This window comes from Trachypithecus francoisi, unplaced genomic scaffold, assembly GCF_009764315.1.
Source record: "Trachypithecus francoisi isolate TF-2019V2 unplaced genomic scaffold, Tfra_2.0 Lachesis_group13, whole genome shotgun sequence".
NCBI lineage: Eukaryota > Metazoa > Chordata > Mammalia > Primates > Cercopithecidae > Trachypithecus > Trachypithecus francoisi.
The window spans coordinates 67832005-67857506 of record NW_022681458.1 but is presented as its reverse complement, the minus strand read 5'-3'; the positions used below and the strand labels follow the sequence as shown (position 1 = coordinate 67857506).

The 25502-nt window shown below is 49.6% G+C and overlaps 1 protein-coding gene and 1 long non-coding RNA gene across 2 annotated transcripts; both read left to right on the top strand.

Annotated features, from left to right (window-relative positions):
• The first annotated feature begins 5192 nt into the window (after nt 1-5192).
• On the top strand, nt 5193-9788 carry LOC117095378. Its single transcript, XR_004441944.1, has 3 exons — nt 5193-6578; nt 7611-7990; nt 8441-9788. It is a non-coding gene; the product is annotated as an uncharacterized LOC117095378 (long non-coding RNA).
• Nucleotides 9789-14087: 4299 nt separating this feature from the next.
• Nucleotides 14088-17634, top strand: SP9 (Sp9 transcription factor). The gene is made up of 2 exons (XM_033232119.1): nt 14088-14241; nt 15243-17634. Exons 1-2 carry the CDS (start codon nt 14221-14223, stop codon nt 16677-16679), a joined length of 1458 nt encoding a protein of 485 aa, XP_033088010.1. The 5' UTR covers nt 14088-14220; the 3' UTR covers nt 16680-17634.
• The last annotated feature ends 7868 nt before the right edge of the window (nt 17635-25502 follow it).

The following is a 25502-nucleotide window of genomic DNA, read 5'->3' as shown; positions in this document are numbered from 1 at the left end:
TAGGGCAATCTAAAATAAAATCCCAAAGATGAGAACCTTCATTCTTTCAAACTTCGTTGAACTGTTATATTGCAAAGGATAACCTCCTGTTTTGGATTTTGGCTTATTTTGGTCCTCTGCAGAATGACTACATAAATGAGCCCCAGGAGGCCCATGAAAGGCAGTATGTTACTAACAGGGGCAGAACCACCCCGTACTTCTTTTGCCGTCTATTGATTTACCCACACTATAGCTCCAGGTCTTAAAACCTTCTATTCAAGAGAAAGGATATGGATATTTTTATAAAATCAGTTTGTGTGTGTGTTTTAAGAAAAGAAACCTAGAACTGTCTGCATTACAAGCATGACTGTGAAAGGGATTTTGTTCAGAGGAAGTGAATATTTTCGGCAACATTCAGAGTCTAGTTGCTCCAAGAAGTCCTAATGTACATCTTTTTTGCCTTGCTGAATCTTATCTACTTCACCTCCTTAAAATGCCAACCCATGGGCTGGGTGCGTTGGCTCATGCCTGTAATCCCAGCACTTTGGGAGGCCAAGGCGGGCAGATCACGAGGTCAGAAGTTCGAGATCAGCCTTACCAACATGGTGAAACTCCATCTCTACTAACAATACAAAAGTTAGCTGGGCGTGGTGGCGCGTGCCTGTAATCCCTGTACTCAGGAGGCTGAGGCAGGAGAATCGCTTGAAACCAGGAGGCAGAGGTTGCAATGAACCAATGAGCCAAGGTCGCACCACTGCACTCCAGTGCTCCGATCTGGGCGACAGAGGAAGACTTCGTCTCAAAAAAAAAAAAAAAAAAAGCCAACCCATGGTTTATCAAATCTACAAAACTCAATGCAATGTGCATCACTCCCTTTCTTCTTCCTTTTTCTCATTAACTAGCATCATTGCCCTCTTTGGCAACTGCACAGTTAGCAGGTATTGCCAGAAAGATTCTATTATAGACTGTTGACTCTTCTGCTCCCTTTTTTGTCTTGCTAAGTTTTTTTTTTTTTTTTTTTTTTTTTTGAGATGGAGTCTCACTCTGTTGCCCAGGCTGGAGTGCAGTGGCATGATCTCAGCTCACTGCAGCCTCCGTCTCCCAGGTTCAAGCAATTCTCCCACCTCAGCCTCCCGAGTAGCTGGAATTACAGGCGTGCACCACCACGCCTGGCTAATTTCTGTATTTTTAGTAGAGATGGGGTTTCACCATGTTGGCCAGGTTGGTCTTTAACTCCTGACCTCAGGTGATCCGCCAACCTTGGCCTCCCAAAGTGCTCAGATTATAGGCGTGAGCCACTGCACCTGGTCTCTTGCTAAGTTTTTAGGGACTGTTCTAATACCCTTTAACCATCCCTCCTCTTTTTTTTTCTCCTCCTCTTTTTTTTTTTTTTTTTTAAATAAATGAAGCCTTTAGATTTGTTTTAGTTTTTCTTCTTACCTACAAGTTCCACTGGCAGGTTGAGGCCCTTGTATGGTATCCAGTGATAGACGTTGAATCCATTCTTACTGGTATTTGCTCCTTGGAGGTGAAAAAAATAAATGTTTTATAAAGCTCAAATTGGTCTTATCAAACAAAACATCTGCTAGATCAGTGAATGACTGGTGACAGCAGGAGACAGCAGTGCTGGCCTCTCCAATAGAAGTCACTGCAGTTAATGGAAGCTATTATGGGAAAATTCTGGCACGAAGTTTTCTTTTTCTTTTCTTTTTTTTTCTCCTTCAGACAGCTAAAATTTTTTTAAAGAAAAAATGTATTCAGTTGCTAGGGTAACTGTGGTTTCAAAACTACCATAACAAAAGCCAGATATCACATATCAAACTACCAAATTGTTAATTTGACTGGTATTTTAAAATAATTGCTTGAAAGAGATGTTTTCTCCTTATCTTAGCTATAGAGAACAGAGGGAAAGGGAGATCAGGAAAAAAAGAAGAAAAAGGGAGAAAAAAACTGATAGATTTGTTTAAGAAATGTTTTTGCCTTGCGAAATATTTGTTGGAAGTAAAAATTATTTTACATTATGGATACATTTGCATGCAGGATTTATTTAGTCAGATTCAAAACATAAGGAGGATACTGGGTTATTCTGTTTTCAATTTCTCTTCCCGCATTTCAGGCCTTGCCTGGGTTTTAAGTGAACAGTTTTCCATGGGTACTTGGTAAAGGAACTGGTTACTTAGGGGAGTCGTGCATGTTCTGAAATCTTTTATGAGTGATTATGTTTTTCCTGTGTCTTGCTTTTCATCACTTGATTTAAAGTGAATATAATAAAGCCTTTAAGTGCTTGGATTCTGGAATTGGTCATATCTTGGACTAAATTCCTTTTCTATCCCTTACTAAATTCCTTCAACCTCTCTGAGTTTCTTCATTTGTAAAAAGAATAAGGCCAGGCAAAGTGGCTTACACTCAACATTTTGGGAGGCTGAGGTGGGTGGATCGCTTGAGCCCAGGAGTTTGAGACCTGCCTGAGCAACATGGGGAAACCCTGTCTCTACTAAAAGTAAACAAATAAATAAATTGCTGGGCAAGGTGGCATGTTCCTGTAGTACCAGCCACCTGGGAGGCTGAGATGGGAAGATCCATTGAGCCCGGAAGGTCAAAGGTGCAGTGAGCTGTGATTGCACCACTGTTCTCCAGCCTGGGCAACAGAGTGAGACTTTGTCTCTAAATTAATTAATTAATTAATTAAACCTTTACATATAAAAGAATATCAGCTGAGGGCTGTGGTGTGCATCTGTAGTTCCAGCTACTGGGGAGGCTGAGGTAGGAGGATCCTTTGGGACCAGGAGTTTGAGCCTGTAGTGCATTATGATCCCACCTGTGAATAGCAACTGGAGTCTGGCCTGGAAAACGCAGTGGGACCCTGTCTCTTAAAAAAACAGGGTGGAGGTGGGGGGAGGATGATATCAGAACAAATAAATTGCAAGGAAAGGAAAAGAGAGAGAATAACATATAGATTGAAAGACACTTGGGAGGTATATTAACTAAATGCAATGTGTGCATGTTTAGATCTGATTTGAAAAAAAATAACAACTAAAAAAATCATTTATGACACAACTGGGGAGACTTGAACATTGATTAGATATCTAATAATATTAAGGAATCATTTTAAATGTGTTTAGATATAATTATAGGATAACATGGTATTGGTGGATTTTTGGTGTTTTTTCTTTGACATTTGGATGCATACCGTAATATTTTCAAATAAAATAATATGATATCTGAAATTTGCCTCAAAATAAGGAAAAGGGAAATGTATGGGATAGAGAGGAAACAAGTTTGGCCATGAGCTGACAACTGTTGATACTGGGTGATGGAGATAGAAGGGCTCATTAAAATATTCTATTTCTAAATAAGTATTTGATTTTTTTTTCAATTTTCAGACAGGATCTTGCTCTGTCACCCAATCTGGAGCGCAATCATGGCTCACTTCAGCTTCGACCTACCAGGCTCAATCTATCCTCCCATGTCAGCCTCCCCGGTAGCTGGGACCACAGGCACACACAACCACGCTCAGCTAATTTTTGTATTTTTTATAGAGACAGGGTTTTACCATGTTGCCTAGGCTGGTCTCAAACTCCTGGGCTCAAGGGATCTGCCCTGCCTTGGCCTCCCAAAGTGCTGGGATTATAGGCTTGAGCCACTGTGCCCAGCAGGTATTTTCTACAATAAAAAAATTTTTAAAAGATATCAGTAAGACTCACCTGGTAAGGTTACTGTGGGGATTAAATGAGATGCTGTGTGTAAAGCACTTGGCAGAATGCCTGGTATATAATAATTGCTCAATAAATATTAGCTATTATTTTTAGAGACAAGGCCTCATCTTCCCCTCCTGCAGAACTATGAAAGCCAGACCATGAAATTTGTGGCTGACTGGAGCAGCTAACCTTACTCCTTCCAAATCAGGCAGCTGCAGGCTGTCATTGCATTCATCCTCATCCAACCTTGCTTCTGTACTAGGCCCTGTGCTTCCCACACACACACTAAAATTCTGTTTTATAGCGGCTGTTGGCTTTGCCTTTAGTTTCACTGTAAGTTTTAGCTGGGAATGCTATTTCAGTGGAAAATGGAAGGCAAGAACTTTTTTAGCTCAACTATTAATAAGTATTGAGCACATTGTTAGGAATTTTCCTATATAGTTTTATTTAACCTTCATAACAATCCTTCAAAGTCGAAATTATTAGCTTCATTTTAGAGAGGAGGAAAGACAAGTTTCAAGGCCTGCCCAAGGTCACAGGGCCTTAAAGTGGTGGGCCTTAATTCACACCCAGCTCCTGAGACCTCCAAAGGGCTTGTGCTTACCCAGGAGCCCTGGCTCTCAGCTCTCTTGCCTTTCTCTCCCTTATCCTAGCTTAAAAACAACTGCCATTCAGAAAAGGTTAAGTTGACATTCCTAATCAAAAGAGTCTGGACCAGGCGCAGTGGCTCACACCTATAATCCCAGCACTTTGGGAGGCTGAAGTGGGTGGATCAGGAGGTCAGGAGTTCGAGACCAGCCTGGCCAAGATGGTGAAACCCCGACTCTACTAAAAATACAAAAAATTAGCTAGGCGTGGTGGCGGGCGCCTGTAATCCCAGCTTCTCGGGAGGCTGAGGCAGGAGAGTCACTTGAACCCGGAAGGCGGAGGTTGCAGTCGGCCGAGATCGCGGGGCTGCACTCCAGCCTGGGCGACAGGGTGAGAGTCTGTCTCAAAAAAAAAAAAAAAAAAGAGAGAGAGAGTCTGACATCATGTTTATCTGTACTGTAGAGGCAGAGGCAGCACTGGTTTGCAGCCCAGTGGTAAGAGGTCTGCCCAACTGATGGGGAGAGTTACAGGCTTAGGAATAGCTTAGGCCGGTCCGAGGGGAGGCTCTGAATGTAGAAATAGAAAGAAAAAGGTTTTCGGGATTGCACTGACATTTGTGTTTCATTTCCCTCTTGTTCCAAATGCTATTCAACTTAAGGGAAGAAGAAAGCAGGGAGGGATACCCTATACGAAAACTGTTCCATTCCGAAAATTAAAAACAGCCAGCTGCCATCAAATACCATGGGCCCTTATATTCAAATTTCAGCTGTAATTTAGTTGGGAGGTTGCAATGGCACCCTAAACTGTCAAATGATGAGTTGACCCCAGAATCCTGCTTACATAAAGCCGGACAATTCCATGCAAGGCGGGTATCTGGTTACAACTGAAGTTATTGGTTGTTTACGTCCGACTTGTCCAGGAATGGAGCAGAGAAAGAGGAACCAGAAGAAAGAGAAACTCGCGACAACAGAGTTGCCGAAAGAGAAGTGTTGGCGCCTCAAACTTGAGGATCAGCTTCTTGGGCCCCACTCCAAGGTGTCGCGGCGGTCGGGTTCTTTCCGCCGCCCCCGGGAAAATTCTCAGCTAACCCTTTCTCCGCCGAGACCCAGAGGCCCTCGCTCTGACACCACTCCGGGAGCCAAGCTACTGTAAGGAGCTGATACCACCCCTCGCCGGCGCGAACCGCCCATGTCCCCAGACCCGCCCACCCCCTGCTGCGCATCCCTGACGTTCTAGCCCGGCGAAGATCCTCTTAAATTAGGAAACAATAGCTATTTAGGAAGAAGGGCAAATAACCCGCGCTCTGCGCGCCCAATCGTGGCATTCTTGGGAGTTCCCCGCGGGCAAGGAACTCTGCTGCTCCCGGCAGCTGCGGAAGAGAAAAAGGAGCCTGCGTGCTGGGGCAGGGGCGTCGCGAACTTGGGGCAACCCACCTCCAGGGCCCCGCCCCCGCTTTCCCGCCTGCCGGGGACCCGCCGAATGGGGAACCACCCTCCTCCCTGAGGCAAATTTGGAAGGGGAGGGGTCCAGAAGCTGTAGAGCCGGGGCGCCAAGCGCCAGATTCTGCCGCTCAGAAGTCGGGGGCAGTCCCCAGTCCCGCCTGAGGCCCCCGCGCTGACAGTGCGCTCCGCCGAGGGCGCGGGCCAGGCGCGCGGTGTCACCGCCACGAAGTCTTTTACTTGCCCTTAAGGAGCCGGCCCTCGACCCCTTGGAGGGTGGACATTCCTCCCATTCCCTCCTCCCCCTCCCCCGGGTCAGCGAAGAGACGAGAAATTGAGCTGGAGCGATGATTCCGCGAGCTCTGTAATTACGCACACACTGAAATCTTCACCTTTGACTTAAGTTCCTTGGCGCTGCGAGGACTGGGGCCCTGCATATTGATTAAATGCAGCCTCTATTTACCTAAACAATAAATGTAGAGATTAGCAACGTTCACTTGATCACAATAATGGGATTGACAATTAAGGGACAATGCATCCCAGATGTAGCGGAGCCTATGGGTTGCGTGCAGCGGGCAGAGGGCTTCTCGGAGAGGGACGCTTGGGCAGTTGCGGCGGCGGAGGTGGTGCAGAACAGGAAGCGGCGCGGAAGCACAGAGGGAGGCGGAGGGGGACGCCCATCCTCGTCAAGGTCTTCAGCCACCCCGCCCGGGAGGCTCGAAACTGGCTTTGGGGTACCTGAATGCCCCAACTCCCAGGGAGACATCTGGAGCTCGGAGCCACCCTCCCTGCGGCGATGGCACCTGCCTCAAGGCGGTCTCGCTTGCTGATGCCTGGCTGGGAAGGAGGATGGACGCCGCTGGCGTGTGCCCTGGTAAGTGTGTCTGTTTGTCATCAGTGTACATTCTGCATGTGGCAGCGGGGCGAGGGAGAGGAGCACGTGTCTAAAGTGCACGGAGCCTTCCTCTACCCCTATGTATATACCCTTCAGTCAATGTTCCAAGAAGCGGGTCAGGACGGAGGGTATCCTTCTGGATTTGGAAGGGCGTGGGTTTGACATCGGTGGGTGTGACGGGAAAGTCCAGCCTGTCAGGGTTGGGCTCTACAGTGGCCGAAATCAAGAAAGCATGGACGTGTCGGCCCAGGGCTGGCCTGTTTCCGGACATGTCACGGGGGTGCTTCGGTCCTCGAGGGGAGTATTACGATCTATCTTTTTTTCTCACCCTCTCACTGAACTGTAGGGTTCTGAGAAGAGGTTCTAGGAAGGAGAGGGCTGAAAGGAACTAACTTAGAAAAGAACCCAGGAGAGTGGAACATGGGGTAATAAAAGACAGATGAGCACAGTTGGGTGTGTGTGCGAAATCATGATCCAGCTGGAAGGGGTTCCAAACCCTGGACTGCCATCGCATACTGCCTGCAAAAGACAGACGCATGTTGCTTCTCTGATATTTCCCTCTTCTCTCTGAGCCCCATTATCAACCTGGAAGGCTTCTCATTCCACATTTAGACACAAACAAAAGGATTTGTCCCAGACACTCAAGAACAAGCCAGGACGAAGCCCTTTCCCGCCAAACCACGAAGGCCTGGAAATAAACAGCGCCTGCCCAGGCTCTGGGCGCGCGAGCTCGAGAGAGGACTTGGGTGGGAAGAGGCTCTAGAAGATCGGAAGGAGGGAGAGAGGAAGGGGGAGAAGCTTGGAAAGAGAAGAGGGAGGAGGAAGAGGAGGGACAGAGGCAGAGTGGGACCTGGGGTTCTGTTATAACCGCCCTTCCCCGCCCACGGTCTTTCCATCCCCTGTTCCCCTCCCCCATTTCAGAGCTGAAGGCCGACTGTGGGAGGAGGAGGTTAAACAAAGGGAATCCTCCTCCTCTGGGACGGGTGAAGCGCGTTTGTCCTCTCCTTGCAGGCTCTGGAAAAACTGGCAGGAATTTCCTTGTCGTGAGAAGATGGACGAGTGTGTCTGCAGTCGAGGAGACAACTACAAACAGACTTTGGGCAGGGAAGGCGGGCGGGCGGGGGTGGGGGTGGGGGCGGGGGCCAGCTTTGATCGCTCCAGCTCTGTTGTAATTTTGTCTTCGCCAGATAGATTAGCTGGAACCGCCAGCCCTAGCTTGGAATTCCGTTCCACGGAGTACCCTCCCTCCCCACCCCCCGCGTCATCTCGCGCCTGGAGCCGGGTCGCCGCTCCTTCCGAAGTCTCGCTGGAAACTTCAAGGGCTGATGGTTCTGTGTTCCTGACGTAATTAGGAGGCCACGCAGCTCCCCAACACTCCGTTAAACAAATATGTAAGTCGTCCTCCCTCTCTCTGGGGACAGACTCTAGGGAAGGAGGCAGCTGGGCCCGCTCCGGGTGGTGTCCTTGGCTAGCGGAGTGGCGTCGCTGTGACCTTCCGCCGCCCCTGGAGGCCTTGGCCTTTCTAAGTTCTTCCTTAGGAAGCGGAGAGAGAGAGGCAGAGAACGTGCACCTCGCCACCCACCGGACAAGCTGAGAGGACCTTGTCTTTGCTTGAAAAGTTTTCTAGATAAATCGCTCGGGTGGTTCTAAGCTATGATGAACCAGAGGCTGGGCCCGGTTCTTCTCCAGAAGAGCGTGTGGATGTAAAGGAGATGAAATCGTCCTCCCCCATTGCTTTCTTTTTCTTCCCCATATAAATCAGTCATATAATTCATTCGCATTGTTTAAGGTACATTGATCAATCTAATGGCTTGTAATAGGCTCCTAATTGCCACTTGCAGAATCCTGCAGGCTCACATTTGAACAGGGAAGGTTCCAGGCAAGTCCACCTGAAGCTTGAGTTTGGGCGATTACAGAACCCAGGAAGAAAGTCTAGATGGCACGGTCACTCCGGTCTCAGTTCTACAGGGGAGGGAAGAAAGGGGGTGTTAGTGGAGATATTTGCTGTTCATTTTTCCCCCAATCTCCCTTCCAAATCTGTCACGATTAATGAGCAAAGCCCATGCCACAATTAATAGATTATTGTGGACTGAGGATCATTTTGTTGATATCAGACAAGAAACTTTCCTTACTTGCATCCTTGTGTCTGTATTTACAGTAAAAACTTCCTTAGTCACAAACAGATATGCATTTAGCCATACCTTTTCTTTTTACTTACTTATTTTTAATAAAGCAACATCAGGAGTTGTGATAGGAAATAACATGGGGGAGGGTGTGTTAAAGGGAAGGAAGGAAAAGCCAGTCTTTATCCCAGAGTGTCCTGGAGGTATGCCTACACTCCTGTTTAACATCTTGTGGTTGTAGTGCCTTCTCCAAGCCCTGGATGGAGGAGGAAAGAGTTGGAAGCCTCCTCAAATCTGCCTATGAAAGGGTAAAACTGAGGAAACTGGTACTCTGGCTAGGAGAAACTGAGTAATGATCAGAATCCTGGCCTCTGGCTTTTCTTGATATTAGTTCAGGTCTATGTGAAAAGATTGCTTTAATGTCTCCAAAGGTGGTTCCATTAGAGTTGGCTGAGACAATACGTGTGCATTATTTTGGAAGAGATGCTCTTAAAAAGAAGAAAGTCGCTACAGAATGCCACATTTGCTTAGGTCTAAGACCCTTCTTTGGTAGTTGCTGAGGGAGGGAGGAAAGTAAAACCCCAAGGTGAATAGGCCCCCCATAGTTTCCGAGTGATGCAGTAAACAAATCTATGATGCTTGTTGAATAATCTTCCAATAATTGCAGTCATTAAAATCATCACACATTCTACAGTCACCTTCCTTCCTTTGACACACCAGTCTTTCCCTTAATTGTTAATGCATTTTGGGCTCAGATAAACAGATCAAGGCAAGCTTAAAATATATAGGCCAGATACATCTAACAGCAGAAAATTAGTTGCGTAACAAATGTTTGGACTATACTTAATAGACTAGGGGTTTTCAATTTCTTCAGCAGACCCTACAGAGGCAAGAAAGATTTGCATCTTCTACCACTGCTAAATAGCAGTGACGCCTCTGAGATACAAAAAAAAGAAAAGATGAAAGTCCCATTGGCCTATTGAATCTTCCTTGCTCTTTCATTTGCAAGGGTTGGGCTGGAATTAGGACATTACAGAACAAATATTAAAGGAAAGCTCAACAGAAACTGTGGGAGAGTTCCTCAATTCTTAATTAATTTTCTCCATCCATTTGATCTCAACAACTGGTCCTTTAAAAAATATAAATATGTGTTAACTATAAAAGATTCCCTGCTAATCAAAGGCTGTATTTCATTTTCACCCACCGCTGACAAGACTCCAACTGTGGAAAGGATTCACCTGACTCAACAGGCACTATGGACCTTCCTGGGCTTCCTTCTCCCTTCCTCATGGCAGGCAACATTGGTACACAAGGGCAGCTTTTTCTTTTTTTAACTCAAGTTATTAATGTATCTCTGCAACTCCCACACCGTGCTGACCTGATAATCACTGCTCTAGTGAAGATCATGCAAATGAAAAGCATAATTAATTGCACAAATCATTTAAAAAGGAGCGCTGTGGCTTAGCAAATAAATAAAGGCAGTAGGGAGGACAGGTCAGATAAATGCTTTTTATAGGCTGGGCTCCCTTCACCCCCAACCCCTCCTCCTAGTCCCGGTGGTCCAGACTTTGACTGCAGCCAGCCTGGCCAAGGCGAGCACCTTCCGTTCCTCCTTCCCCAATGCCTCCCCTTCAACCATATTCCGGAGTCCCCCCAACTCCACCTCACCCCACCCCAACCTCACCCCACCCCAGTGGTGTATATCCACTGCTAAACTCTGTGCTAGGTCAAAGCTCCGGGGAGACTGGGCAGTCACTTAATATTTAACCAACTACTATATCTAGTTATTCAGAAAATAACTGGTCCTCCCAGTCGCCACTATGTTTTCTGCGCATCAGGGAGAAGCATTTTATCTGTGGCTTAGGAGGTCCAATCCTTCCTATCAGCGCTAATGACCGAATTGTTTCCCTGGCTTTGCCTTCTAAACACAGCAACTTGAGCAGTTGCTCAGATCAAAGCTCCCGGGAGAGGCTAGATGGGAGAAACAATATTTGTTCAAAGGAAGTGAACTCTTCCCTTTAATTACCCTATTCTTCTTTATTAGGATTCGTATTGAATTTTTTTTGCAAAAAAATTATGTTGATTTAACCATAGTGTATTTATGATGTAAATATATTCCAAGATGAAAACGTCACGGATCAATTGTAAAGGACCCGGATACATAATTTTAAAAAATCAGTTTCAGTGTATATGAGGTTCTCACCCCACTTTCGCTGCTCAGTCAGATTTGTTTATGCAGAATCGACATTTAATAGTGCTAATTGCACTCCAGTTAAATTGCCCTGATTGCAGAAAGGGAAGCAATTTTCGTGCTCTCTGTCTGGGTTTGGAAGAAATTGTTTTATATTCACCTCTTTATAAAGAAGTGGAGATAAGGCACCGGGGCCTTTGCACAAATTGCACTTAGGGGCTGACTGGCAGCATTCAGGCGCTATAATAGAGCATTATTTGGCCGTTTTGAATAATGTAAAGCGTTTGCTGAAAGCTATTCTCCTGAAAATTGCTTTAACTTTTAAAAGGGTGATGATTCACTCCAAACCAGGCCTTTGTTACATTGTCATTATTTCCCCAAATGTTTTAACAGTCAGCTCAACACTTTAGCATAACACATTGATCTTTGTTTAAAAACTAGATTTTTTTAGAGGATGAAAAAAATCTGTCAGACGAAAAAAATCTGGACTTCCTCCGAAAGATTTCCTTGGGGCCCCACCTTAGAGTTGAAGTGGCCCGGGTGTTTGCCTGCGTTCGTTTGGAAGATTTCCCTAACTTTTATTGTGATGCAGACGCGTGTATCTAAAGGAATATGCGAGTGCCCACGTCTAGAGTCTGACAGCTGGAACTACGGGAAAACGGCGGGAGGCGGAGGGGAGGGGACCCGAGGGGAGGAGGAGAAGAGGAAGGCGAGCAGGGCGCCGGAGCCCGAGGTGTCTGCGAGAACTGTTTTAAATGGTTGGCTTGAAAATGTCACTAGTGCTAAGTGGCTTTTCGGATTGTCTTATTTATTACTTTGTCAGATTTCCTTAAGGAGAGGGTGTGTTGGGGGTGGGGGAGGAGGTGGACGGGAGAAACCTCGGCGTTTCTCCTCCCCGGGCTGCACAGGGTGAGTCGGAAACGCCTCGCTGCCACTTAACAATCCCTCTATTAGTAAATCCACGCGGAGACTCTATGGGAAGCCGAGAACCACTGTCTTCTTCCAGGGCAGAAGTCACCTGTTGGGAACTGCCCCCGGGTCCCCCTGCTGGGCTTTCCGGCTCGTCTAGGCGGTCTGATTTCTCCTCAACCCTCCACCCCGCGTCCCCCAGGGACTTTTCACACCTCCCCACCCCCATTTCCACTACAGTCTCCCAGGGCACAGCACTTCATTGACAGCCACACGAGCCTTCTCGTTCTCTTCTCCTCTGTCCCTTCTCTTTCTCTGTCATAATTTCCTTGGTGCTTTCGCCACCTTAAACAAAAAAGAGAAAAAAATTAAAGAAGAAGAAGAAAAAAGAAAACATTCTGAGCCAAAGTATTTTAACAGGAATCCAAGAAAGCGACCCTCATAGCCCTCCCCACCCACGGAGTGCGCCAAGACGCACCCAGGCTCCATCACAGGGCCGAGAGCAGTGCCACTCTGGTCATACTTTTAGGTCAAGAGATCTTGCAAAAGAGAAGAGAAAACACGGGTGGCACAGTTCCACATCCTTGTCATTTGCACCCGCTCCGCGACAACTCATCGTTTGCACTCGAGGGTTTGGGGTTGGTAGTTTAATTTTTTTTTTTCCTAAGAAGCAGGGTGTGGGTTTGGTGGGGAGTGTGCTGTGTTAAAACCAGCGCCCAGGTCTGCCCGAGGGCACTGGTATTTCTGGTTCAGAAACAGCTTCTGGTTACCCTGGAGAAGAAAGAGAAAGCGGGGCCCAGAAAGAGAAAAACAAGCAGTTCAGCGGTTGCTGGGGGACTCGAAGACGCACCCTGGTCTGTTTGAGGATACCTCTTTTCACATTGACAAGGTCCAGGGAGGACTTCAGGATGCTTCCAGCCTGCAAAATGTGGGGGCGCCCACGTGTGGCCTGGTCCTCAGCCTTCCCGGGTGAAAATCCTGGAGAGATTTCTTGGGCACGTCCGTGAAAGCAGGGCACTAAGGGGGACCCCACCTCTTAACACGGCGCACTTGCCTTACAAACGAGACTCTAGGCCTTGGCAGTCTGGAGTGGGAGTGGGCTGGAGCTGGGACAAGAAAATTCCACTCCAGGATGAAACGCGACATGCAAATCTTCACCGGGTTAAACAAACAGCCCAGCAAGCTGCAGCTTCAGCGGAGGTGGAGGTGGGGGCGGACGCCGCTCGCGCCGGTCTCTGTTTCCAAAGTTGTTACAATGTGAAAATAAGCGGCTTCGTGCAGCGTGTTGTATGGGCTGATGCCTCCCACCCCCACGCCAGCCCCCAGCAAAACCCGGCAGATAATCAGCACATCCCACTGTTTAGTCATATTTGACAACTGGGTTAACCTGGTATCTTAGCGCTGGCGAAACCGTACAAAGGGTGCCCTCAATTACCACCAGAAGCCTCTAGCGTGAGTGGCACTTGTATTACCCCCCGGGTCAGAGGCCAGAGCGACAATTAGGAAGTCACTTACACTGCTGGGGGGAAATGGCGGGATACAGCAGGCTCCAGGCCCTCCCAACAAATCTGTGGATGTAGATCTGTACAGAGAGGCCTATTTCGCTCCTCTCGGAGGAACTGTCCCTTCGTGCCCACTCCCCAGTATAACTGTGAGAGAAACATTGAATCTAGTGGAATAAGGAATTGGGTAGAAGACACACGAAAATGATTTAAAAAAAAAAAATCCCAAGCAAGAATGATAGATATAAGCTGAAGTTGTGTTCTGTAGGCAAGAGCCTGGACACACAAAGTGAGGGCTGACATTTCCGTCTCCACTTGGGCCCTGCTGGTGCGGGCTGTGCCTGGGTGTCTCCTCCTCTCCTGCCTCCTTTCCTACAAGTGGGGAGTCGAGTAGGACTGTCAGCCCTAACTTGCAACATCTCGGGGTGGTTTGTGTGTGGGGGGGTGCTTGTGGCCCGGTTTCATTGGTACTTAAACCTGGCTTGGTGCGTGAGTGTGTGCAAATTTTTAATTGCACTGTAATTTCTTCAGTCCCCAGCCCGCCCTCGCCCCCCACCCAAGTATTCCCCCCCTACTCCCCCCCACCCCCGCCGCCCTAGCTAGCAGACTTGACTGGCACGCGCCGGGAGCCCGGGCCCGGGCCCCTCGGCGCGTCTGATTGGCTGCGGGGCAGCTCCCGTCTGCTCTGCCTGCGCCCTCATTGGGTGAGAGGCGCAGCCAGCGGCACTTCAAAGCGGGTGCTCCTCACACTTAGGCTGAGTTTAGCCGGCTGGAGCCCGGAGTCCGCTCGGCGCGAGCGCGGGGACGCGGGAGCCGCGCGGGACCCAAGCAGTTTTTCCGAGCAGCCGCCAGGCTCAGCCCCGCTCCCAGCCTCGCTGCGCAGCCAGAGACCTGCTATGGCCACGTCTATACTGGGGGTAAGTCGCAAGCGCGGCAATGCATTTGCTTGTTTTAACCGGAGTAATTTTTCATTATGGCTTCTGGGGTCTGCGGCTCCCGAGAAACTGTTGCTGCTCGACTGCAGCTTCAGCTTCTATTAGCACTTTCCACATTTCTGGGACTGATTTTTTCCCAAGTTTTTGGAACCCAGCAGATGCCTTTGCAAGAAAAGGTCTTCTTAATGAAGTCCTTTTTTACTTGGTTTCAAAGAAAAGCTAGAGGTTTCTTTTCTTCCCCTCGTGATTTATACCCCACCCCCCGCCTTACTTTGGGAATTTTGTTGCAATTATGCGACAGTGGTGTTTCCAGAAAACAGTCTTAATCGTTTTGTAGTCCATCTAGTCACGCTAATAAATATTTACATTTCTGCGGCTCCCCAGTTCGCCCGTGACTTTGAAAATACGTCTCTGGCCGCTTATCCTCGGATTGTTGTTTTCATAATCGCTGTGTTTGTGTGTGTGTAAACTTTAAAACCAAACGTTTTCTATTAATAAAGAAAAGTCAAGTCGTAGCCACCCTGGGAATGCTGCAAGTTTCGCCCGTCCCTGGCTGCTGTTTCGGCCGCCTCCGCCCTCGCCCGGTGTTTGTTGTCTCTGGTCTCTGTGTTTACCTTCGCGCTTCACCCCGAAGGGCGACTTGGGGTCTTCTGGGAGAGGAGCCGGTTTACCGCAACAACCCAAGTCCGGTTGTAGTCAGGGTTGCAGTGACTGAGGCGGGGAACACGGAGGCATCTTTGATTTACAGCCTCAGCGAAGAGCAACTTTCCGGCGCCCGGACCTTCGCCGCGGTGATGGCCACTGTCCCGCGCCCGGTGCAGTGACTCTTCCGCGGGCGCGTGGGGAGGAGGCGCGAGACGGGGAGCTAGGGCCCCCCGGGAGCAGCCGCAGGGGACGAGGCTGCTCACGGGTGCACTTTCTTTCTTCCCCACTTCCTCCTGCCCTCTTCCTCCTTGCTCCCTCCCCCATCCTACCCACTTTAGGAAGAGCCGCGCTTCGGAACGACCCCGTTGGCCATGCTAGCGGCGACCTGCAACAAGATCGGCAACACGAGCCCGCTGACGACGCTGCCGGAGTCGAGCGCCTTCGCCAAAGGCGGCTTTCACCCCTGGAAGCGCTCCTCGTCCAGCTGCAACCTCGGCTCTAGCCTCTCGGGCTTCGCGGTGGCCACCGGGGGCCGTGGCTCGGGCGGCCTGGCGGGCGGCTCGGGCGCCGCCAACAGCGCCTTCTGCCTGGCCTCCACGTCGCCCACGTCGTCCGCCTTCAGCAGCGACTACGGCGGCCTCTTCTCCAACTCCGCGGCTGCCGCGGCGGCAGCTGCCGGAGTGTCCCCGCAGGAGGCGGGTGGCCAGTCGGCCTTCATTTCCAAGGTGCACACGACGGCGGCCGACGGCCTGTACCCGCGCGTGGGCATGGCGCACCCGTACGAGTCGTGGTACAAGTCGGGCTTCCATTCGACGCTGGCGGCCGGCGAGGTGACCAACGGCGCGGCGTCGTCGTGGTGGGACGTGCACAGCAGCCCGGGGTCGTGGCTGGAAGTGCAGAACCCCGCTGGGGGGCTCCAGAGCTCGCTGCACTCGGGCGCCCCCCAGGCCTCGCTGCACTCGCAGCTGGGCACCTACAACCCCGACTTCAGTTCGCTCACGCACTCGGCCTTCAGCTCCACCGGTCTCGGCTCCTCCGCCGCCGCCGCCTCGCACCTGCTCTCCACCAGCCAGCACCTGCTGGCCCAGGACGGCTTCAAGCCGGTGTTGCCCTCCTATTCGGACTCCAGCGCCGCCGTGGCAGCCGCCGCCGCCAGCGCCATGATCTCGGGCGCCGCGGCCGCCGCCGCCGGGGGGAGCTCAGCACGCTCTGCCCGCCGCTATTCGGGCCGCGCCACCTGCGACTGCCCCAACTGCCAGGAGGCGGAGCGGCTGGGCCCGGCCGGGGCGAGCCTGCGGCGCAAGGGCCTGCACAGCTGCCACATCCCGGGCTGCGGCAAGGTGTATGGGAAGACGTCGCACCTGAAGGCGCACCTGCGCTGGCACACGGGCGAGCGGCCCTTCGTGTGCAACTGGCTCTTCTGCGGCAAGCGCTTCACGCGCTCGGACGAGCTGCAGCGGCACCTGCGGACTCACACGGGCGAGAAGCGCTTCGCCTGTCCTGTGTGCAACAAGCGCTTCATGCGCAGCGATCACCTGAGCAAACACATTAAGACGCACAACGGGGGCGGCGGGGGCAAAAAGGGCAGCGACAGTGACACGGACGCCAGCAACCTGGAGACGCCCCGTTCCGAATCCCCCGACCTCATCCTGCATGACTCCGGAGTCAGTGCCGCCCGGGCGGCGGCAGCGGCAGCAGCTGCGGCGGCGGCGGCGGCGGCGGCGGCGGCCTCCTCGGGAGGCAAGGAAGCAGGGTCTGGCCCCAACGACTCTTAAGAGACCGGGCGAGAGGCGCGAGCACGCGAGCGAGTAGAGACACCGAGAACGAACGAGAGGTTCGGAGGGCGAGAGAGTGGGGGACGGGAGGGCAGGGGCTTCAGTGACGCCCCCGGGGCACCGGCTGGGCGCGAGGTGGAGCCGCTCAGGGTTCCCGGGCTGCGGTTCGCCCGCCATGCGAGGAGCTCCCCGCGCCTTCCGCGCCCGGATGAGAATCGAATGCGTGGTCCGGAAACAAAAGCGAACCATCCTCCGACACAAACACTTTAAAAACTGTACTCCCAGACGTACACATACACCGGAGACCTGCAACCACAAGCACGCACACTCGCGCGCGCACACACATACCACTCGCCCAAACTTCTCGAGCGAAGAGCAATACATAGAAAGGCTCCCTCTTTGCCCACTATCCACCTCCCTCCAACACCCGTCTCTTTCCTTTTCTCAAAAACAAGCCACCACCCAGCCAAGGACTGTCAGAACATTTGAAAACAAACGGGACCGATAAAAACACCCTTTGTGTGGATTATATTATATATAAAATGCTCCAAGTCCTGCCTGATGTCTACTTACAATGAGACTTTTCCTAAAAAAGGAAGCATCGAAAGGCTTAAGGTGAGATATTAAACTGGAAGTCTAGCGACAGTTTCTCTGTATTTCATAACATCTGTATAAATAGGGTTCAAAATATTGTGTTCTCTTTTATTTTCTTGTAAATGTTCATTCGAATAGTTTTTTTGGGTGAATCCCTGAAATTCAGGGAGTTTTTTTAATTTTCTGATGCACTTTGTGAAAGTCAGTATATATGTAAAAGATATTTAAAATGTTGAGTTATCATTTCACTCACAAACACGTAAGTTAAGGTCATCTAAAGAAATTAAATGCGTTTATCTGTATGAAGAAAATCTTGACATCATATTTTCATTTTGGTATTATTAAAGGACTCTGAACAATACATTTCCTTTTTTAAAAATCCTGTTTCCCCCTCAGTAACCTTTTCGTGGGTCGATTTTTTTTTTTTCGGTTGGGAAAAAATTCCCTTAATGTTAGTTGTAGGTAATGTAAAGTTTATGTGGGTTATAAAAGCCATACTACATATACGTTTTTGAGAAGTCAAAATTATTTATTTGTATATCAACAGCATAAATTAAATTGGGTTATAAGGACGTGTAGTTGCATTGCTTAATGTGAAGGCTCTCAAAAGGTGACATTTTAAAACTCCGGAGCGCCTAAAAAATGCAAAGGTCCTTGGCAGCTTTAACTGGGGAGGTGCCTAAACCTCTGGGAGGTGTCAGAGAAAATTCTGGTGGGTTTGTTTGTTTTTAAAAAGTGATTTAAAAACAATCTGTGAAAGGAAAACGCTTTAAAAAAAGAAGTCTTTAGCTCCCAAGGCCCTGTATGTTGGAAGGCAACTCAAGGGAATAAATCGCTAGAGTCAATACCCCGGAAAAGACATTTCATGCCTAAATGAAAATCTTGTTAAATGTTATTAATTTTGACTTAGAGCACACAGCAGCCCCCTGTGCCTTGTATTCCCTTATTAGGGATTCATGTCTTATCAAATATCTAATTAATCTCCTAGACATCATTTGTTCTGGCCAACTTTATCTCAGCTGGTCCGCGGGGAAAACTCCAAATATTCTCTGTGACAAAGCTCCCTTGAAGATCTTTTTAATTGTCTAAATTAACTGCACCAAATTTGCATGTCAAACGGTAAAGGGCAACCTGAGATAAAATGTAAACGTTTTAAAAGCTCCCAAACTAAGCACTTGATTTGATAACTAGGCTTTTTAATGTTATGGAAGACAACTGCTCCTTTCCTTTTCAAAGACGGCTGATCTATGCAAATAGTGAATTGGAAATGCCTAGGTCTCCGCGCCGTCAAATGGCCCTCGCAGGTTATTTGAATATCAGTGGCGCTGCTTCTGAAAAGGTTCAAGGATGCTCTCTGACTTCTTTGTGATTACTCAGTGCGGCGTCTTATTCTGAAGAAAAAAACTCAGGAATAATTAAAGGCTGGGATCAGGCCTGGGAACACATTTGGGACAGGAATCTCATTTAGACAGTCTCTTTCAAAATAAGGCACAGTTAAATTGACCAGAAGGCAATTATTGAAATGAAAATTATTTTCACTCTCTTTGTCTTCTGACCACCAACTTAACAGCCCTAGTTTAAAAGAGGGAGAAGAGGGAGAGACAAAAAGAAAATTGGTAAATGAGATAATTTCGCAATTCGAAAAAATGTTAATTTAGAAAATAAAGTACATATTTACAGAATAAAAAATATTTCTAAAAGACTTCCCACACAAAAGGAAGTACAAGCGAAGTCAGCACCAACATAATTTGTTTTTCCATTTTTGATTACTGTCCACCTTGGGAATTTGAGCGAAGGTTTTGATTTTTAGGAAAGAAAAAATAAATTCTTGTTATTAACAATCATCAAAATGTTTTCTCGGAAACTGTTCTGAAACACCAAGTCGCAAAGTAGCGATAAAACAGAACGAAGGTCCCCAGCAGGGAGTTTGCAGCGTGACATTCAATGGCTTCTTCCTTCTCCTTCTCGAGCTCCCCGCAGCCAGGCTGCCCCGCTCTTCTTCCTGGAGTTTTTCTTCACTTTGGCCTTTTTCTCTCCCCGATCAAGCTGTTCATAACCGGGAGCACCCCACTCCCTAAGCGCCTCTGGTCGGGGGATGGTCTTCTGGAGAGCCAGCTGGTAGGGGCTCGTTTCCTGGAGGGGCTTCGGGCCGGGGCACTGGAGGCCCAGAGGGTGCCTGGCGCGTTTGGGGGCCGCGGGCTGGCGGCGCGGGGTAAAGGGTGTGGTGGGTCTCCCCAGGAACGCGGGCGCCCGGGCGTCGGGCCCAAGCAGCTTTGTTTGTCGTTGATAATAAAGGCAGATCAAAGGGCCCGGCTGTGCAGGTCCCGCTGGCCGCGCGGCTCCCTCCGCAGGCCAGTGATCAAGGCCTGTGAGCGCTGCCTCTGCCCCGCGGGTCAGCGGACGTCCATCACCCAGGCTCCTGGGAGCGACGGGCGGCTGCCCCGGCCCGAGCGTCCAGCCGGGAGGCAGCAGTACACGGAACCTGAGCCCAGAGGGAGCGGGGCCCCGGGGCCCCGGCCGAAGCCAACAGGCGAAAAGAGGGCCTAGGCCCCCTGCCCGGCCTCCCCCTTGCCCTAGGCGCCCCTGGGGGCACCGGGAACCTTGACTTGAGCAGGTGGCGACCTGCCGGCCGGGGTTGACCAAATTGGAGACAGCGCGCGTGGGAGGCGAGAACCCCCCAGTTAGAACACGAGTTCGGTCCCCAATTGCGGTGGGTCCGCGCCTCCCCAGGGCCACCTCGGGGCCCCAGAGGCCTGTGCCTCTCCGGCTCAGGGGCCAGAAGGAGCTGGAGGCGGTGGCCAAGGGCCCAAACTCAGAGATGGGTAGCGGCCTGGAGGTCCGCGCGGGCGGGGGCCGCGGCCTGGGGGCGCAGAGTCGCGCCTGGGCCCTGGTGAGGGCGGTGCGATTTCGAGTTCCCCAGTTTCCCTGGCGTTTCCTGTCCCATAGCTTCCAGCGCAACAGAGGAACGAAAAGCAAATTTTCCTCCGCCCTGCGCCCACCCAGCCACGATCCACACCATCCTCTGGCGTCTCCTTTTCTGACACCAGTTTTCTCCCCTTGGAATGAATTGGGTTCTACCTGACAAGGAAAAAGAAAAAGAAAAGAAAGATTTTCTTTCCTCGAGGCGGGAAACAACATTATTTTGATGAGATTAGATTGTGCACCTGAATGACGTGTCTGGACCTTCCGTCAAATCGTTACAAGTCGTGTAAAATTGAATTTCTTTTTATTCGGATGGAAACTTTATTTATTTTAACTCTAATCTTATTTGCATCTATTATCTGTATTCACCAAGGCTCTCTTCCACTACAAAAATGCAGATGAAGTAAATCTCACATAAATCCCGCCCATTTGTGTAATTGGTATACTAAGTGTTTATTTTAAGTGAGAATAATTTAGCTACAAATTTTCTTAAGGAATAACATTCTTAACACATTAAAAAAACTGAAAACTCTGATTTGCTTTTATGTTTGACAGTAGCTCTTGATTCCCATAAGAGGAACTTGGCGAGTGCGGCTCGCTGGCGCCACCTAGAGCTCCGAGGCGGGAAGGCCGCCGCCTGCCCGTCTTGCGGCTGTCAGCATGTGGAGACCGGCTTTTGCCGCGAGCAGCAGCAATCAAGCGGATCCTGCGAAGAAACGCGAGGGTTTGCGTTCCAGCGGGGAACGAACCCTGCTATTGGGGGTGGGGAGCACTACTTGGCAGTGGCTTCTGGGCAAAAGGGTCGTTTCTGGAACGTGCTAACTGAAAATCCAAACAAAACAAAATAAGGACCGGTTGGCCCTGGTCTTAGAATTGTCGCATTTAACATCCTTTTCAAGGCAACTTCAGGGTCTTCCAACTTAAAGTTGAGAGCGCTGAAGCGTTATCGGCAGCGACGTGGACCCCAGGATGTGGGGATCCAGCTGTGGACGCAGACCCCTACGACTCTGCATCCGCGGCTCCCGGCCCGCAAGGCCCGCGTGGACTATCCGGGGCGGGCTGGAACCAGGCCGATTCAAACAGGTCACCAAACCATCCCACCCTACCACCCTCCCGTGGACCATCAGGCAGGCAAGGGACCCGCTGCTTTCGCAGCCCCAACCCGAGGCGGGCCAGAGCAGCCTTCTGCCTCGCCTTCGTCCTCCGGCGGACACCCCAGCCCGAGTGGGGCGCGGGGGGCTGCTGGGCAGGCAGGAGCCGGGTCTGGCGCGCAAGGCCCCCGAGGCGGCGAGAAGCCCCCAGATGCCCCGCTCCAGGCCTCCCCGAAGGGTGCGCACATCCTCCCGGAGCAAAACGACCCCTTTTGTCCTCTCCTTTTCCCTTTGAAACCCAAATCTGAAATCGGGTAACAGTTGGGGGCGTTGGCCAATTTTCTCTCTTCTCAGTGCATCGTCCTACCCCGCCGCCCCTTTCCGTCCTCTTCCAGTCCACTGTCTCCCTGACCCCAACCTGTCTTCGGACTACGTGGAGTGACTTCCTCCTCCTCCGTTTTTGTGCCCCCCCACCTCCCCAGCGCGTATTTATTGTATTTTAATTTAAAAAGCGACACCTTCAAACCCTGCGCCCGAGGCGGCTGAGGCGCCGTCACCCGCAGTCGAGAAAGCCCGGCCAAGGCGCCTGGGTGCCGGGCTCCCTGAACTCGCGCCTGGGAGCAGCAGCGCGTTTCCGGGGACTCGCAGCCACCTTTGCGGCGGGTAACTCGGCTGGGTTTGTATTTGCTGTTTTAATACAAACCCCGCCGCACTGCCTATTTCAAAGATGTGCTAATTACTACTTGGATAGCAGGGCGCAAAGTCCTTGTCCATTTCCCAGTACAAAGTAGGTTGCTAGAAAATTTGAAATTGCCTTTCAGCCTAAAGCTGCCTTACCTGAATGTCATAATTACAGTAATTATGTACATCCAAATTACATGCTAATTAAATTAGAATCAAATCGTTCTAAATCGAAATCAAATGAGGTAGTGAAGAATTAATCAATGACAACATAAATAGAGAGCTTCCTTCAGAGATATTTATTGTAACGATACAAGGAGGAATTTGATCTGAAAAAGTCACCTGTTTGTTTACTTTCAAATTAGTAATCAGTTATTATCCCTTCTCCATAATTTTAACCGTTCAGTGTTATTTACCCCCCACCCTTCCCAGACGCTGGAGTGTATAGAAATATGTATGAAGTAAATATATACAGACATGCCTCCCCCATATATTGTTGATACAAATATAGACTGTGTTTGCAACTCCAGTTAAGGAAAGGGTTTCCTTTCCTTAAATGTCCGTGGGGATGTCCGTGGGGACACGTTCCTCCAGGGCCGGCTGTCGAGGACCCGGAAAACCACAGCCCCTAAGAGTTCCAGATTTTCCAAGACCCTTATACTCTCTTCCTTTAGAATTTCACACTGGGGATTTTGCATTGTTTTGCCGGCGTGTAACGATTTCAGGGTGATTCATTTATTTATAAAGGAAATGCAAAATGACAGGGTGTCTCCCCCAGTCCACATTCTGCTTGCAGATTGCTGACGAAAGTTGATATCTTCATGTTTGTCCCAAGAGCTTCAGAAAGCGCCCTCTTCACCTGTGGAGCGCGAGCGACCAGAACAATTCGCTCGCTTTCCTAACTGCTGAAGGCGAGTCCGACCCGCGCGGGGGACTGCGCCAGAGGCCCGGCAAGCTTAGGCGGGGACTGGCAGGGCCCTTGGCGGGCGGGCCCCCAGCGGAAAGGCCTGAGAATTGCTTCTAGGGGGTGGCTTGGGCCAACGGGGGGCCAGGGAGCCACGCAGAGGGCCGGCCCCGACCGTTCCCCGCCGCACCTTGTGGGTCGGGTGTCGGGCGGCCTCCTGGCGCCGGAGGCGCAACTGCTAGGAAGGGTGTGCGCCCCCTCATTCTCGGCCTCCTCATTTCGGTTTGGGGTGTTTTCACAAGGTTGCCAGACGCGCATCCAGAGAAGGAAACCACCAGAGCACGCAGAGGGGCGTCGCCTCGGGATGGGAAGGGGCGACCCCAGCCAGGATTCATCCCGTCACCCTACTCCACCCCCCATTCTGGATTCCTTTAGGTTTAGGGCGACGTCCTCCTGGGAAGCCCTGCTCTATCAGTCCAGGAACCCTCGGACCTCCACTTCTTCCACCCCCTCGCAAAGCCCTTCAAGCCGGAGGGACTGGAGAAAGGCGACTCCGGGGCAGCTTGGACCGGAGGGTGGGTTTCTTTTCATTCCAGGCAGTTCTCCGTGTTCATCCCGCACATCTTCGTCATTATTGTTACATTCTGGGCATTCTGGGGGTGATGTTAAGTGTGGCGTGAAGGGAGGAGAAACGGGGAAGGTGCTGTGGAGTTACCTCTTCCTTTCCCGTCATCAGGAACCGGATTTTAGGAGCCTCGATCAGGTAGGAGAGCTCTCAGCGGGCCCCCGCTTTCCCAAACCTTAGTTTCCCTGATCTGACTTGTTCCTCACAACTTTTTAAAGGCCTTTCGCCTTTTTATCAGAGAATGCTCCCAAGGCCTGCAGGTATTGCATGCTTTTATCTCTTTTCAAGAAATGACAACTATAGTAGAGGTTTTCTTTTTCAGAAAACCTAAATAAGATTTTTAAATATCATTCAGCTGCTGAAGCTAAAAGTGCTACTTTCTTCCTGGTCTTAGGACCGGAGTGTGGAGCTGCGGCCCTCCGGAGCCGCCTCCACCAGCGTCTTGGCCCAGTGGTCGTTAGGTAAGGAGAAGAGTGAAATGGCTCAGGTGGATTTTGAACTGGTTGAGCTTCAATGCCAAAGCACAAATGTTCGGTGATTAAAACTGGGAAACGCCTGCTCCCAGCAGCGTGGAATGATTTGATTCACTATGAGCAAGCAGTCTCATGGAAGAACAGCAAGAAAGGTCTCTCCAAACCTTTCGGATGAAAAGCTTTCTTAAGATTACAGCCCTACGGTTCAAAACAAGATCTCCGCTTCATAATGCAAGGTAAGCAGACCTGCCACTATGCTGCAGAAACCTCTGCCCATTTTGGCCTTTATTAAAATAAATTATGACTAATTTACCACGGAGACGTTCAGATAAACAAGTTCTAACCTAGCAACTTGATATTTCTTGGTTATTTATAAATCGACAGCACCTCCTACAGGAATTAATTTGCTAGTGTTATGTTAAATGTTAAGTTAGGAGAAAAGTCCCTGCGGAGGCAGAAGGAGAAATGCCTCCAAAATGTGTCCTATGCGCGTGCAGTTCCAGGCCCATGGATGAATAAGAAACGTGTAAGTCTGCCAGCCTGGATGAATAAGAAACGTGTAAGTCTGCCAAGATTTCTTTAAAGGAACTTCTCTATTAAGGGTAAGAATGACAAATTTCACCAGGCTGGTTTTCTAAAAAATATCCCCGTTGAGGACTTTTGTTTGGGTTCTCAAGTCATAGATTCACTAACCGTGGAGGATTCTTCTTGGGTTTTAGGTACTGAGAGTAATCTCTACACATACTAGACATCCCTTTTATTATGAGGTTTATCTTACGAGGTTCATCTCCTTGGTTTCTACCTTATATTTCAAAAGGCAAAAGCAGAATTACATGTCCAATATTTTTATTTTAAAGAAACTTCCAATTATTTTACCCATCATTAGGGTATGTGGAACACATTAGCTAAGCCTCTTGAAAGCTTTGTTATCATGGTATGATTTTGTGTGAAAATGCCTCTCTTCCGTTTTTAAGTTTATAAAGTTAGAATGGTAGTTCATTAGGGCTGTTGAGCACCCTTGGGTGACCAAGGCTGAAAGCCAGACAGAAAATCAACATCTTCCATAACTACATGGAAATTTTTTCTCAGAATTAGATGGGTAAAAATATTGGAGCTTCTGGCAGTACTTTCTAGTTTCTCAATCCTAACAATAAGGATAATTAAATCAGAGACTAAAAAAATCTCACTTTATAAAGTTAAAAGTGGGCCACATTGGCCAGGCATGGTGGTTCACGCCTATAATCCCAGCACTTTGGGAGGCTGAGGCAGGCAGATTGCTTGAGGTCTGGAGTTCAAGATCAGCCTGAGCAACCTCATCTGCATTAAAAAAGTGGACCACGGTGTGTGAGTCAAATGAGAAAAGTGTAAGAAATAACATACTTAATTCATTTTGAATTACAGGATGCATTTCAGCATTTCTCTTCATGAACACTATATTGCTTCAGAAACCCTTTAAGGTAGTATTGCATAGGTTTTGACATTATAAAAATTATAAAGTCTAAAAAGGCAGAAGATAGAAAATAATCACTGCAA